The 16,386-nt window shown below is 46.2% G+C and overlaps 1 protein-coding gene and 1 long non-coding RNA gene across 2 annotated transcripts in view; one reads left to right on the top strand and one right to left on the bottom strand.

Annotated features, from left to right (window-relative positions):
• Nucleotides 1–16,386, top strand: part of LOC310835303 — a 481,690-nt gene that overhangs the window by 250,472 nt on the left and 214,832 nt on the right. The gene's annotated exons all lie outside the window — the stretch shown is intronic.
• DMRT1 (doublesex and mab-3 related transcription factor 1) overlaps nucleotides 1–16,386 on the bottom strand; it is a 58,922-nt gene that overhangs the window by 37,056 nt on the left and 5,480 nt on the right. Inside the window, exon 3 of the mRNA XM_083719534.1 lies at nucleotides 742–1,025. Coding sequence (XP_083575660.1) covers nucleotides 742–1,025 — 284 coding nt within the window. The remainder of the gene's footprint in view (nucleotides 1–741; nucleotides 1,026–16,386) is intronic.

Raw genomic sequence — 16,386 nt, 5'->3', positions numbered from 1 at the left:
CTTTCGTTTTTCTAAAAATGTACGGCTCTTGTCCTCCTAGAAAGAAAGTTATGAAGCAAAATGTGCAGGCACCCTTCTGAGCAGTTGGCGCGAAATGAGAGGTGCCAGCCTGGCTGCTCTCTGCCAGTGTTTTTAGCCAATCTGAAACCAGAGCCATGATTTGACAGGGGAGTTATTTGGAATCCTAAAGAGCTGTTGTTTCCGACCCCTTTCACATACTTTTCCTGCTTCTGTCTTATTTTTTAGCAACCCCTAGAACTGCCTGCTGGACCATAAAGAAGGCTGATCGCCGAAGAATTGATGCTTTTGAATTATGGTGCTGGAGGACTCTTGAGAGTCCCATGGACTGCAAGAAGATCAAACCGATCCATTCTGAAGGAAATCAGCCCTGAGTGCTCACTGGAAGGACAGATCCTGAAGCTGAGGCTCCAATACTTTGGCCACCTCAGGAGAAGAGAAGACTCCCTGGAAAAGACCCTGATGTTGGGAAAGATGGAGGGCACAAGGAGAAGGTGACGACAGAGGACGAAATGGTTGGACAGTGTTCTCGAAGCTACCAGCATGAGTTTGACCAAACTGCGGGAGGCAGTGGAAGACAGGAGTGCCTGGTGTGCTCTGGACCATGGGGTCACAAAGACTCGGACATGACTAAACAACAACAACAGAACTACCTGCAATTTCCGTTTTCTTCCCCTATCAGCCAGGATGCATCTTTCTCTAAGTAAGCAATCCATACCATACCTGCCACTGGTTTCCTGACTGGCTTGACATATAGGTCGCTGGGAGGCTCCGGAGGCTGTTTTTAACAGGGGACCCCACCAGCGGGCCCCCCATATCTCCAGGGGTGGCTTCGCTGGCCACAGCCATCTGGTACTGGGAGTAGTTGTAGAGGTTGTTGTAGTAAGGATACAGGGAGGGCTGGTAGAAGCTGCTGTAGTAAGTGGAGTCCACGACCAAGTCGGAGGCGCTCTCCAGGTGACCTCTGCTGGTCAGGGAAGGAAGGTCCGGGATCAGCATCCGGCCCTCTGCAAAGAACAGGGCAGGGAGGGAAAGAGAGCCGTTAGGAAACAGCAGGAGCAGCTGGCAAAAAAACACTTCTGATCTCTGAAGCATATTTCAAATCTGCAGAGAGAAAGGCTTGGCAGGAGCAGATGGGAGGGAAAGTCGACTCAAAAGACAGGGCAGAATCAGAGGGATGTGATGAAACAGACCTGCTCTGTGCCCCTTCAGGTGTCAAAGGAAGGAAGGAAGGAAGGAAGGAAGGAAGGAAGGAAGGAAGGAAGGAAGGAAGGGGGAGGGAGGGAGGGAGGGAGGGAGGGAGGGAGGGAGGGAGGGAGGAAGGAAGGAAAGAAAGAAAGAAAGAAAGAAAGAAAGAAAGAAAGAAAGAAACTTAGGCTGAGTTTTAGCACACCTGAAAAACATAAAACATTCTTTCCTAATGAACAGCCTTTGGACTATAATGAAACTTAAATAGAAAACTATCTTTAGAAAGATTTTTCCCCCGAGAGCATTTTATTTTAAAAATCCAATTTAAATTTTAAAAAATCCAATGTGAATTTTTAAAATCCCATTTTTTAAAAAAATCATTGATTTTTATCCACCCTGATGCAGCTGGGGAAATCATGCAGGGAGCAAGACAAAGCTCTCTCCAAAACAATCCATTCAGACCTCTGGCAAGAGGGACTTGCCAGTCCTCTAGTAGCCCACTGGGAAGGGAGAGAAAGGCGAGGAAAGGGAGTGGTCCCATCAAGTGCCAGAATACGACCCCTGACAGATTACCTCCAAGGGATCATGGCCTTCAACCAGCATTTGCCAGCCACCTTTTGCACAGGCCATCAGCCGTTGGCGACCAAGAGAAGATGCCTGGGTACCAGGATAGGGCCTGATGTCTCCACTGCCTGGAAGCGCATGCCTGGGCATCTTTGGGTCTTGCCTGTTTTCACACACTAGCAACACATCCTGTAGAATTCGATTTGTGATATTTTATCTGCACAACCAAAATGAATTTCAGGAACCAAAAAAGTCCTATGGAAAAATACGACTTTTGGTCGTATTGGTCCCAAAAATGGCAACTAGGCATTCATCACCTTGCCAACAAAGGTCCGTATAGTTAAAGCTATGTTTTCCCAGTAGTGATGTATGGAAGTGAGAGCTGGACCATCAAGAAGGCTGATCGCTGAAGAATTGATGCTTTTGAATTATGGTGCTGGAGGAGACTCTTGAGAGTCCCATGGACTGCAAGAAGATCCAACTGATCCATTCTGAAGGGAATCAGCCCTGAGTGCTCACTGGAAGGACAGATCCTGAAGCTGAGACTCCAAGACTTTGGCCACCTCATGAGAAGACTCCCTGGAAAAGACCCAGATGTTGGGAAAGATGGAGGGCACAAGGAGAAGGGGACGACAGAGGACAAGATGGTTGGACAGTGTTCTCGAAGCTACCAGCATGAGTTTGACCAACTGCGGGAGGCAGTGGAAGACAGGAGTGCCTGGCATGCTCTGGTCCATGGGGTCACGAAGAGTCAGACACGAGTAAACAACTAAACAACAACAACCCCGGTTTAAGGAGCCATTTGGCACCTAGCTTATATATCCCAAGTTTCTAACACTGTCTTCAAGAGAAGAAAGGTTTCCCGACCCAGTTATAAATTATATGAACACATTCAGTAAGGTGTTGGGATTATATGCCATTTTCTACTTTTTTTAATACTGCACACCCCAGGTTTGGGGTTGTTGCTTTGCAATTCTGTGTTGGGTTTGATCTCTTTTTGCATACGTTCAGGCATGACGTCACCAAACTCTAATATAATTTGATGAAAGCCCCTTGAGAAAACATGGAGGAGAGAGGAACTTGTTTTGTTTCCTCTGTTGAGGCAAACTGCAGCACCATATTAGTAATGCATTAACTCCTAAAATGTCAATACTGCAATGTATTAAATATTTCAACAAAAATGCCACAGTTGAAATTAAAGGCCTTCTGCAATCAATAAACAGATCACTCCAGGCAACTTGTGGCTAATTCGCTTGCCATAAATCAAGATACTATATGCAGCGTGAGGACAGCATAGTATTTCAAGGCTAGCGCAGGGCTTGAAAAGTGCATAGCAAGGTAACATAAATTATGAGCAATCTAAATCTTCTTCCTTTCCAGAAAAAAAGCTGGATAACTCTCTGTTTGGGAAAGAAATAGACAATAGAGGGATAAATGCAGAAGTGCATAAATTGCAACACAACAAACAGGGATTAAAAACTGTTGCTTCACAAAATAGTCAGGTTAAATACATGTGCTAGAGATCCCAGGCCCTGAGCTCTCAAGAGAAGCCATTTTGGAGGGCCTGCCAGTGAACTCAGACAGGGTCTTTTCTGTGATAGTGCCTTGCCAGTGGAACTCCCTCCCACCAGGCTGCCGATACATGAAGACTCATCTCTTCACCCGGGAAGTTGGGGACATTAATCAGTGTTGCCAATTTGAAATAGGGTCTGTTTCCTGCTGTTAGCTTGGTATGGTTTTTAGCCCTGGTTTCAACGTGTTATTGAGCTTTATACTTTTTCATAGTTTTAATAATGATCCCGGCAGCATAGAAATATACTGAATTGCTAACACAAACCCCAGATGTCACGGGTGTGGAGAAAACCTTAAAAGAGTTTAAAGCTTCTGAGATCAGGGGGAAACTTTAAGTTTCATTTGTTCAATTAATGTATTTATATGTAGCTGTAAAATTCAGGGGTTCTGGGCGCTGAAATTTGCACAGGAAGAGAAGGGAGATCTTCGGTCAGGCACAGGCAAACTCGGTCCTCCAGATTTTTTTTGAGACTACAATTCCCATCATCCCTGACCACTGGTCCTGTTAGCTAAGGACGATGGGAGTTGTAGTCCCAAAACATCTGGAGGGCTGCGTTTGCCTATGCCTGTCTTTGGTGTTGTTGACTTTATCAATAAAGTAAAAAAATAATAATCAAGATTTCAGCTGTCGGGGGAAGAATCTGTTTTTAACACTGTGACTCTCCCTGTTTTAACATCCTTAGGCAGAACATTTGCTACCTTCCCCACTGCATTCCTACATGTGAAAATCAGCTGTCTCTTTCATTCCAGATCAATGCCTCATTATTGATCCTCCATGTTCTACAAAAGCCTTTCGGCCATATGGCATATTAACTTACGGCAGTGAGCAGTAATTCGTTTCAGAGGAGAGTGTGTATTCCTAGAGAAAGTCTAGCTGTGGGGTCAGCTATAAAATAAGTAAACCAATGGAGAAGTTTCCAGCAACTGGCATTCCGGACCATCCTGCCTCTCACTCAGCAGACGGGTTACAAATCAACCCCAAAACAGGAATTTGAGGGAATGAAAGGGGAGGTGTTTGCAATTAGTGCCAAAGATCCAAAACAAACTAAAAACACATAGCTCAATGACGTGAGGAAATAGTTAACTCTTGGGCTCTTGTAAGCATCCTCTGGAGTCAAAATAGTTGTGGCCATGGCAACAAAGGAGTTGCTGGAGACCTTAGTAATCCCTAAATAGGTTATCAGGTTCTGAGGACAATGGTGTTTTTTCTCGATGTCCCACATGGATCGCTACTGTGTGTGCTATGGTCAACAAACACCACTATTGCTTCATTGTTGATTAGTCGTTTACTTGTGTCCGACTCTTTGTGACCCCATGGACCAGAGCACGCCAGGCACTTCTGTCTTCCACTGCCTCCCGCAGTTTGGTCAAACTCATGCTGGTAGCTTTGAGAACACTGTCCAACCATCTCGTCCTCTGTTGTCCCCTTCTCCTTGTGCCCTCCATCTTTCTCAGCATCAGGGTCTTTCCCAGAGAGTCTTCTCTTCTCATGAGGTGGCCAAAGTCTTGGAGCCTCAGCTTCAGGATCTTTCCTTATAGTGAGCACGCAGGGATGATTTCCTTCAGAATGGAGAGGTTTGATCTCCTCCAGCACCATAATTCAAAAGCATCAATTCTTCGGCGATCAGCCTTCTTTATGGTCCAGCTCTCACTTCCATACATTACTACTGGGAAAACCATAGCTTTAACTACACGGACCTTTGTCAGAAAGGTGATGTCTCTGCTTTTTAAGATGCTGTCTAGGATTATCATTGCATTGCCTCATTACGACTTGACAATCCTTGGACTTTACGATACTAATACATACAGAAGATACGATATGTTGCCATCAGGGACTGTGCTTTTTGATATGATGATTAAAATTACAGTTTTATTACATACCATGTTATGTTACTTTACAGCTAGTTACGTGTGTGTTGTGGTGTGTGCTATGGAGTGTGGAGTTCATGCGAGTTTGTGTGAAATCCCTAAATCAGATTAATCAACTTCTCTGAATGACCGAGCTGGCTAGCTACCATTGCAAACACGAGGAGACAGGGAGGAGATAGTACACCCATCTTGAAACACCTCATGGAAGATGGAGCAAGCTTGTTTTCTCCTGCTCCGGGAGGTAGGACTCGAACCCATGGCTTCAAGTTACAAGGAAGGAGATTCCGGATAAACACCAGGAACAGCTTTCTGAGGGTGATAACTGTAGAACAGATTCCCTCGGGAGGTGGTGGACCCTCCTCCCTTGGAGTTTTTCAAGCAGAGGTTGGACAGCCGTCTATCAATTCCTGCATTGCAGCAGGTTGGACTAGATGACCCTGGGGTCCCTTTCCAACTCTTCAATTCTATGCCAAGCTGGACAGGGACACTGAGTGTCTGCTCCAGCTGGTCTCCTGTTCTGTACAATTGGATGGCAATGTTAAGGCACTGTTTGCATGGGAATTCACAGAACCCCAGATCTGAGATGGAAGCCTTTGAATTCAGAAATGCCAACACTACTGTTTGGTAAAGTTGCAAAATAAGAAAAAACAAACAAACCCCGCAATCTGACTGAGTACCAAGACGACTGATCTTGACTCAACCATTTCCCAGCATGCTCCTCTCCCCCCCCCCCCGTCTTTGAAGCATCCCCCCTCCGTCCATAACAGAGCTGCCTGTACTTTGGGCTGCAGCAACCGGCTGCCGCTGAGGTCAGACAAGAGCCTTGAATTGAGGCTGCTGTGAAACAACTCCCTAAAGTCATAATCAGAAACCGGGGGAACAATGTGTGTTTCTCCCACCAGACCTATCATGACAGAGCAATTCTTGTTGCTGAGCCCCTCGCTGCCAGCATTTTCCGGAGGCAAAATCAAGGCTGCGTTTCCCAACGGCGACGTGGGGAGAAAGGGGGGGGGGGCACAGAAGCTTGGCGTTCTGCTTGTGTCTCCCCACCACCACCACCTATAAGCCTTGCCTTTAAATAAAACAAAAGAAAACCAATTCCCCTTGCAACTTGTGCTGTTTCAGAGCTGAACTTGTAGCTTACCATAAAGTTAATGTACTACGCAATATTCATTCCAGAGTAGGCTGGGTGTGTGTGTGGTTTTTTTTTCCCCACCCCCAAAAAGAGCCATTATCTGTAATTACCCATTACCAGGCATAATTATTTCTCCTGGGCTGCTCTACAACCCCCAGGATTTGATGCAGTTACAGCTCACTGCATTATGTTATCAAGGAAGCTTTTTTGACCTTTAAGAGCTCTACTCTCCCTACATACAAAAGTGGGCAGTAAATTGTTTAAGCGTGTGATTTATCCTGGGGGCCCCAATCAGGTGTGCTGCATTGCTCAGGAGTCAGAAATGTTACTTGTACCCACTGCCAAATGTTCGGGGCAGGACAACACACCTTCCAGAACTGTTCGCGTTGAACACCCGCTTTGGGCTACTGGTCCAATGTGTGTTTTCGTCACACCTCAAGCTAAAGGTCAGGGACTTTTCAAATGTTTAAATTGCACACAGAATGACACATGGGAAACGGATCCAAGTATCTCTCCCACCCGCAAAACACCTGGGAGTCCAGCTAGCAAGTCAGCTGCAAGGCTGATCAAAATATATTTTCCCTGCCAAGCTCAACTCAGGCTGGGCTGCGTCTTAACATTATCCACCCCAGACACGTCCCACGTTAAAAATCTGCAATTCTGCAAGCGCATGCAGAAGAAGATATTCCTTGTTCAATCTTAGTAGCCTAATATGAATACATGAAGACATGGTGTTGCCGTAAGACAAAAATTCCATTAGTGGAGAAATAAAATAGAATCAATGTTCACTATCCCGTAGGCAGCAAAGTAAGAGGCTGCTAGTTTTATATAGTCTTGGCTTACAGTATATATGCATGGAATATATACCGGGATGCAGGTGGCGCTGGGGTCGAAACCACTGAGCCTCTTGGGCCTGCCGATCAGAAGGTTGGCGGTTTGAATCCCTGTGACGGGGTGAGCTCCCGTTGGTCTGTCCCAGCCCCTGCCAACCTAGCAGTTCAAAAGCACACCAGTGCAAGCAGATAAATAGGTACCGCAGCGGCGGGAAGGTAATCGGCGTTTCTTTGCGCTCTGGTTTCCATCACGATGTCCCGTTGGGTCATGCTGGCCACATGACCTGGAAAGTTGTCTGTGGACAAATGCCGGCTCCCTCGGCCTGAAGCAGAGATGGGTGGCGCACCCCGTAGTCAAATTCGACTGGCCTTAACCATCCAGGGGTCCTTTAAAGTAAAGGTAAAGGGACCCCTGACCGTTAGGTCCAGTCGTGGCCGACTCTGGGGTTGCGGTGCTCATCTCGCTTTACTGGCCAAAGGAGCCGGCATACAGCTTCCGGGTCATGTGGCCAGCATGACTAAGCTGCTTCTGGCAAACCAGAGCAGTGCACAGAAACGCCATTTACCTTCCCGCCGGAGTGGTACCCATTTATCCACTTGTACTTCATGCTTTTGAACTGCTAGGTTGGCAGGAGCAGGGACTGAGCAACGGGAGCTCATTGTGGGGATTCGAACTGCTGACCTTCTGATTGGCAAGCCCTAGGCTCTGTGGTTTAGACCACAGCGCCACCCGCATCCCTCCAGGGATCCTTTACCTTTTCCTTATATGGAATAAAACAGCATGACACTCCTTCCTGGGCCAGGTCCCTATTTAAAAAGGCACTTTTGCACTTGCTAGTTCTTGCTCCATCATGGTCTCTTCTCTCCACGACCAACCTGGTCACCGTCCAACAAAGCAAAGCAACCAATGACAACTTCCTCTGAAACTCCAAAGAAAATATGTGATATTCAGGCCATAGCAGTGCTGTTTCTGTGACAATTATCAGGTACCCATGCAAGGCCTATTGGCAAGAGAGAAGAGAGCCGTCTGTGGGCGGACACTGGCTTTATCTAGAAAGACGTCAATGGCTTCAGCTCAAGTGTTTCTCAAGGTTTATCCCTTCTGCCGGGAACAACGCTCAGTTGTGTTTTAAATAGAGTGGAAAAATGAAGAGCCTTTCCCCCACGCCCATCAGTGATACGTTGGCACCTCCGCCGACTGCAGTCACCGTCTCCAGGAATGAGCTGCTTCCCATTATATCATTGCTTCTACTAATTATATCAAGGTGTCAGAGTTCTCCCATTAGGGATCGCCATACAACATTAATTACTGAGCAATTAGGCACCGCAGATTAGCACACACACACACCCCCGGCACATCAGGGAATTTAAAAACAGTTTCCACATGGCTCTCGTAAACCCAATAAAGTAAACCTGGTGTCATTGCTGCTATCTTGGGTTGATGGCAAGTGGGTAGTCCTGTCTGTATGTCAAACTTGGTCCACATGGGGTGGGGAAGATTGGGCACACTGGACAGACCCAGTTCTCCCTAAATCTCCCCACAATGGTTCCAATGAAAATCTAGGGCTGGGGAAAAGAGGTATGCATGAAACCAGAAGGGTTTCCAAATCCAATATACGTCCATATTATTGGCAGCTGTTCTGCTCTACCTGCCTGGGAAGACAGGTGAACTAATACCAGTGTACTGGAAGAAGCAAAGACCACCAGTGTTGAAGCAATGATTCCTCAACATCAACTTCGTTGGACTGGTCATGTTGTGCGGATGCCTGATTATCATCTTCCAAAGTGACTCCTCTTAAAAATGGAAAGTGCAATGCTGGTGGTCAACAAAAGAGGTTTAAAGACACTCTCAAGGCAAATCTAAAAAAAATGTAGTATAAACACTGACAACTGGGAAGCACTGGCCTGTGAGTGCTCCAATTGGAGAACAGCCTTTACCCAAGGTGTCATGGGCTTTGAAAACACTCGAACTCAGGACGCAAGGGAGAAACGTGCTAAGAGGAAGTAATGCTTGGCAAATCCACACCGTGATCAACTCCCATCCAGAAACCAATGTCCCCACTGTGGAAGGACGTGTGGATCCAGAATTGGCCTCCAGAGTCACTTACGGACTCATTGTTAAAACCGTGTTTATGAAAGACAATCTTACTCGGCTACGAGTGATTGCCAAGGAAGAAGAAGCAGCCTGAAATAGGAAAGGGTACTTTTTGACCTAGTTCTGCCATTGCTGCAGCAATAGAAAATCCTTGATGTTTGGCCCATGCAATGCCAAAACTAAACGTTATGCTTGGTTCCGTCATCTGCCGGCAAGAAGTACCAGTGTGGCCTTCCCCTTTCTAGCCAGTTTCGCACTCAAAATCAAAACCTGTCCCAAAATGGGGGGACTAGCGTGTGTTACACGATGTGCTACATGGTGGGGAAGATAAATGATAGAGCCACACGTAAACTGAACCCTAAGGGTGTTGTTGTCATCAAGTAGACTACGAGTGCATGACCATTTGGATATTCTGGAAATTAAGATTTGTAAGGTAAGGCAGCAGAAAAGCCCAGCAATAATGCCTCTTACAATCCCAAAGCAAAACAAAACAAAACACAGCAGCAACCAAAAAACCTTCAGGGGGAGAAACAAAACCAGCGTGGTTACAATCAGAATGGAACAAATTTCATTAAGGGAATATCAAAGGCAATATTGAGAGGGGAGTATGAGCTATTCAAGTATCTGCAAGCGAAGGCCTTGGAGAAAATACGACTAGGATAAAATCATTATAGCTCACACTAAAAATAAACTAAGGGAGGTGGCAACTGATAGGAACTCACAAGAGGCCACTTCATTAGCAGCAACATGATGAAAGAAGCCCAGGTGGTTTCTAAAAAGCAGAAAATGGCAAGGCAGGGAACATCCCGCTCAAAGCTGAAATAAAGCAGACGGGGGCAAATGGGTGAGCTTTGCAGCTCAGAGCCGCTGATGAGAAAAAGCAAAAACTGATGAGAGACCCAAGTTACAAATGCAAACAATTTGCATTTGGAAGTGACACTAAAAACAAAAGGTAGTTTAAAATGTGATCAGCAATCAAACTTACGCTCTATCCTAGAAATACATTTCTCTCTCTATGCTTTCCCTTTGCTCAGAATTAATCACGTCCAATTTAAAACAGAATCAGCTTTCTTCCTTTTTTGCAAAGTGGTCCCTGGTGATATGGGCACAGTAGAAATAATAAATTATTATTATAAATTATTATTATATGGCCGATCCTGGCACTCTGAGAACGGTGCCAATGACTGAGTGAGGCAACATTCACTACTAATCAGCTCAATGTAATCAATTAAAAAATTCTCAGGCCCAATTAAAATACTGGGCACTATTAACGGCTACTAGCTCTTACTCCTCGTAGTTACCTCGTCTGTTCTACAAACAGTGTGTAGAGGGCCGAAACTAAACTTTCCAGCAACTGGTGAAAAACCTTTTCTTTGTTCTTGTTGCCTTTTTTGCTTCTCTGGCATGCCTACTCAGAAGTGAGCCCCTCTATGTTCAATGGGAAAATGTGCACAGACTCCAGCCCAAAGAGGCCAAGTAAGAGATTGCCTTTAGCTCTGCAAAGCCCTCCAGGGCTTTCCATACTTGGGTCTCCAGCTGCTTCTGAACTATTCCCATCATCCCTAGCAAGCAGGACTAGTGGTCAGGGATTATGGGAACTGTAGTCCCCCAAAAAATATTTAGCTTGAAAACCAGGTTTGGAAAGCCCTGCACTTGCTTCTCACACCAAAGTATTGCTGAAAAGGGATTGCGTTTGGACATTACAGTCGCAAAAACCTCCAGCTAGCTTTGTCATTGTCAGTGGATTTGTGCGCATCATGCAATTACAGCGCGTCTTTCTCTTCAAGGAATCCGTAGAGATAGTACTCCCAGGACTCTTAACAAACCCTGTGTGGAGGAGGGAATGTGCTTCAGACATGTGGCATGTGCAAAGTGCCCACAGCCCTAAGGTCATTCCAAGTCTTCCCCATTGCAAAGTATTGCTTACAAATGCAGAACATTTGGAACAAATAGTATAAACGCCATCTCCAACTCCTTGAAAGATTCCAGCAACGGGTTCTCCGAATTTTTTTGCACATCGCTTGTGGTTTGAGGACCCGACCCCCGCAATGTGAAATGAAGACACAAGGACACGTGATATAAGGTTAATGGGCAAGGAAAGGCCACAACTTTATTGGTTACAGCAGTGAAAAGGTATTGGCTTAGGCACTGGATCTCTAAAACAAGTGGGTTTTATTCACCAGTGGTTCATCACCTGTTGATGCTAATCCAACTATAGGCTCACCCCTGATGTCACCGAGGGTCATGCCATGGCCTCCTGCCAAGCAGGCATCGGACAGAATACACGACCGCCAGATTCCTTTAACGGAATACCCAAAAATTGAAGGCATAGGCGATGGCCACACCTAGCACTTTGACACGCCACAACACATTATTCCAATGCCTAACCTACCCACCAATACCACAAAAGTTGTGACGATTGCTACGAGGTAGGCGAAAAAACCAAAAAGCCTAATGCCAAATGGAAAAATTCCTACCAGGCCCCCTGGGCAACCAGGGCGACCAACCTAAGGTCCATAGCAAGGCCAATGACCTAAGCCCTAACTCAAAGGGAGTGGAGGGTGGGTGACTCGCAACGAGACGACGGCAAAGAATGAGGCTGGGGAGAGGCTGGTGCCGCAGCAAAAGGCTGCTGAACACGCCTCCTCGGAGGCATCTGGTTGGATGCCTACCGGGGGGCGTGGGCGCCAGCCAGGTGAGGTGGAGGCAGGGGGCTAACGCCCCCTGCTAGGGACAGTGCTCGGGCTCCCGCCCACAACCACTCCCTTCTCTTCCAGGGAGGAGAGTCTTTGGGAAGACAGGCAAACTAATTTCAGTGTACTGGATAAAGCAGAGATCACCAGTGTCGAAGCAATGATTCTTCAACATCAACTTCGTTGGACTGGTCATGTTGTTCGGATGCCTGATTATCGTCTTCCAAAGCAACTACCGTACTCTATTCCAAACTTAAAAATGGAAAGCGCAATGCTGGTGGTCCACAAAAGAGGTTTAAAGACACTCTCAAGGCAAATCTAAAAAAAAAGTAGTATAAACACTGACAACTGGGAAACACTGGCCTGCAAGCGCTCCAGTTGGAGAACAGCCTTTACCAAAGGTGTCATGGACTTTGAAGACACTTGAACTCAAGACGCAAGGGAGAAACGTGCTAAGAGGATGGCATGCTTGGCAAATCCACACCGTGATCAATTCCAGCCCGGAAACCAATGTCTCCCACTGTGTGGTTCCAGAATTGGCCTCCACAGTCAAGTACGGACTCATGGTTAAAACCGTGTTTATAGAAGACAATCTCACTGGGCTATGAGGGATCGCCGAAGAAGAACCATAAAGGATGCAACCACAGCATCTCTTACTAGTGGCCATCTAGCCTTGAGTATCTCCATCATCTTCATAGGCAGTCTGTTCCACTGGATGAACAGCTCATACTATTAAGTTGGTCCCCCCCCCCAATGTTTAGATGAAATTTGCTTCCCTGCTCATTCTTCCCCCTGCAGCAACGCATAACATGCCTGGCCCATCTTCTCTGACAACCCTTAATGTATATAAGTTTGCTATCGTCTACAACTTATCTTCTCCAGAGCAAGCACCCACAGCTCCTGCTTTTCTTCCAGACCCTCCAACAATCCATTCACCCTCATTCGGACACAGCCCAGTTTGGTCTATTGCACAGCGAAGTTGAATATGGCTAATCAGCTACCTTTGGCCGGGGTGGTAAGCAGAAATATATAACCTCTGCAAGTCTAAAGAGTTGCCTTCAGCACCACCCCAGGCAATTATCTTAAATCCCTCCAGCAATGATGCTTGAAGAACTTCCTTTCCCCCATGCAGGCCATTCAACTGCCTAATTGCATTTCTAGTTAGGAAAGGAAGTGTCTTTTAATTAAATTATTTTCCTTGTACTTTTAGGGTTTTTTTCAGTTTCAAGCCACTGCTCTTTGTTATTGCCTCAAACACTGTAAATAATCCCTCCCCCTCTTCCCTATTATTACCTCTCAAATATTTATAGACTGTTATATCAACCCACAGTCTCTTATTCTACAAGCCGTACATCATTTTTGTCACCCGTCTCTTGATCTGCTCAGATTTATCTATGCCCACCTTTCATAATAAGATATTAAAAAAAAAAAAAACCAAAAAAAAAAAAACAAACAAACCAGCAACTCAGGGCTGGATTCCAAAGTAGGATTTCAAGAAAACTAGAGAGAAACTGGGCGAGACTCAATCTGTTTTTGTTATTTATTTTGTACAAACTGTGCCCTGGACGAACTGTACGGTGGCTTTAAGGCTCAGGTCTAGCAGACTCCATTTGTTCTCCTTAGCCAGGAACTCTGGAATCGGTGTTTTCAAGGAGCTGATTAAAAGACCGAGGGATGGGACAACACGTACCACTTCCGAACATCCACAGAGGACCACATGTTCAGAGTCAATATGGCAAGAAAGAAAAGCACTGAGAGACAAGTCTTCTCAATGACATCTTAATAATCACATTAAAAAGTCTGATTTTCAACCCACTAATTCCCCATGTGCATATCTGGGGCAAGGGATGCGGGTGGCGCTGTGGGTTAAACCACAGAGCCTAGGACTTGCCGATCAGAAGGTCAGCGGTTCGAATCCCCGCGACGTGGCGAGCTCCCATTGCTCGGTCCCTGCTCCTGCCAACGTAGCAGTTCAAAAGTACGTCAAAGTGTAAGTAGATAAATAGGTACCGCTCCGGTGGGAAGATAAACGGCTTTTCCGTGCGCTACTCTGGTTCGCCAGAAGTGGCTTAGTCATGCTGCCCACATGACCCGGAAGCTGTATGCCGGCTCCCTCGGCCAATAAAGCGAGATGAGTGCCGCAACCCCAGAGTCGGTCACGACTGGACCTAATGGTCAGGGGTCCCTTTACCTTATATCTGGGGCAACCAAGTTCCATGAGGACTAGAACCACGTGCCCTTTAAATGCCCAATGTTAATATAGAACATGGTTGCTCCGGAAGCTGTCTGTGGCCATCGGAGCACCCACAGGGCTTGAGTGCGATTCTTACAACGCCCAGGTTACCAGTGATGGGGAAGGAAGAATTCTCCTCTGCTATATTTTCTTATGGAAAAGCCTTCATTTCTAGAAATGTTAAGATTATACAACTAATTGATAAAAATAGATCCAATTAATGCAATTATACATTCAAACGAGTTAAAAAAGCATACTTGGAAATGAAGGCTTTGGTTGTGTTTGAACATATAAACCTTTCACATGTGATTTATCAATTCTTTCGGAGGCCACGAGAGAATCCAGAATTGGCCTCCACAGTCACTTACGGACTTTGCTGTTAAAACCATGTTCATGGAAGACAATCTTACTCGGCTACGAGGGATCGCCAAAGAAGACCATTAATTCCCTGACACCCACACACCTCGTCTCCATCAAGTATCTCAGTTCAACTACTTTTGCTCTTAAAAAAGGACCCACATGCTGACTTCTTCCAGGTGACAGATTAACGCCACACATAAAATATGACCCTCAGGTCCAGCAGACTACCCCCACTGCAAAAACGCTTGGTTCAAATTTCCCTCTAGCATTAGCTAGGAAAGTGGGTTAGAGGCTTCCACGGGCATCCCATCCCCATCATTCAACACGGATATTAATCCATACCTGTTTAAACAGATTTACCCTGAATTCCTGCAAGTGGTGGCCATTAATTTAGCACTTGACCATCATAAACTGCCTACACGTTAAGGCTGCAATTCCAAGCACAATTGCTTGGGAGCAAGTTTCTGTAGAACAGGGATGCACAATTCCCCCCCCAACCTAAAGTTCAGGCCCTACTGCAGCTTTTTCCTATTCTTCCCCTCAACTCAGGCAAACTCCTTTTAAAATAACCAGCGTTACCATGACTACAATGAGGTATGTGCATGCTGGCAAGGCTTCCCGGCCTGCTTTTTATTTTTTATTTTCCTGAAGAACTGCATGTCACCAGAGCCTAGAAAAATTGTCTCTGGCCTCTCAATGCGCTGTAATATTTCTGACCTGCCAATAAAATGGATACAGTGAGAAAAAGACTTTTTTCCCCGGTACCTTGTATGATTTGTGTGGCTCCTTCACATCCTATTCCTCTCCCTGTAAACTATGTTCAGTGTGATGAAGTTTGCAAGAAAAACTGCTAGACCTCAGGGCGGCAAGGAGGGGGGCGGCAGGGATCCCGACAAGGTGAAATTGAAGCCGCTGCTACTCTGGAAATGTCAGAAAGGAATTCTGACCCCCGTGGAAATCAACAGACCTACTGAGCAAGAATTGCGGGTGCTCATATTTGTTCGGCGGCAGTGAATAATTCGATGCTGACAGTCCCCTTCCCATCAAATCCCACAATATTCTCAGGCTGCCTAAAGCACCATAGCTGTCAACGTTTCCCTTTTTTTAAGGGAAATTCCCTTATTCCGAATAGGATTCCTCGCAAGAAAAGGGAAAAGTTGACAGCTATGCTACCGCATTTCTCCGGAAGCAAGGCTCCCTTGAACCCAGCGGAGCCCACGTCCGAGGAAAAATGCACATATTTGAGCTGCACACCTGTAAAAAGGCACCTGCCTGAAGAGAGCACGACACAGACCTTGCAGTCCCCGTAAGCCTCCTGAACCCTTTTTGACCAGATGGCACATTCCGCAATTTGGCAAACATCGCTGAGGGTTCCAGGCACAAAATGGCTGCCTGGGAACATGCCACAACACAACATGGACAGCACGGTGCAGCACAAAATCGAAGCGAGGAGTGCTGCCCCATGTGTGTCCCCCCCCCCCTTCATACTTGCTGTGGGAAATCAACTATGTCCTGGTGGTCCGGATGGTGGAGACCACACCGTATTTATCCCCTTCCCCAAAAACAACGTTGTTTCTGTCTAATAACAACCGGGAGCATTCTCCTACGGGAGAAATATACGAGGTGTGCAGGCCACACTCTCTCACAAACTGCACAAACACACTGCAGATGATTTCTTTTGGATACAGGATGCAGCGCATAAGCAGAGCACATGCTGCACATGAAGAAAGATCCCAGATCCCTGGCATCTCTTCTTAAAAAATGGTCAGCTAGCAGGAAAAGATCTCTCTCTGTTGGGAACACGGAGAGCAGCTGCCGGCCAGAGT

This window comes from Podarcis gaigeae, assembly GCF_964106915.1.
Source record: "Podarcis gaigeae genome assembly, chromosome: 17".
NCBI lineage: Eukaryota > Metazoa > Chordata > Lepidosauria > Squamata > Lacertidae > Podarcis > Podarcis gaigeae.
Note: the sequence above shows the minus strand (reverse complement) of the source record. Positions and strands in the feature narration are given on the sequence as shown.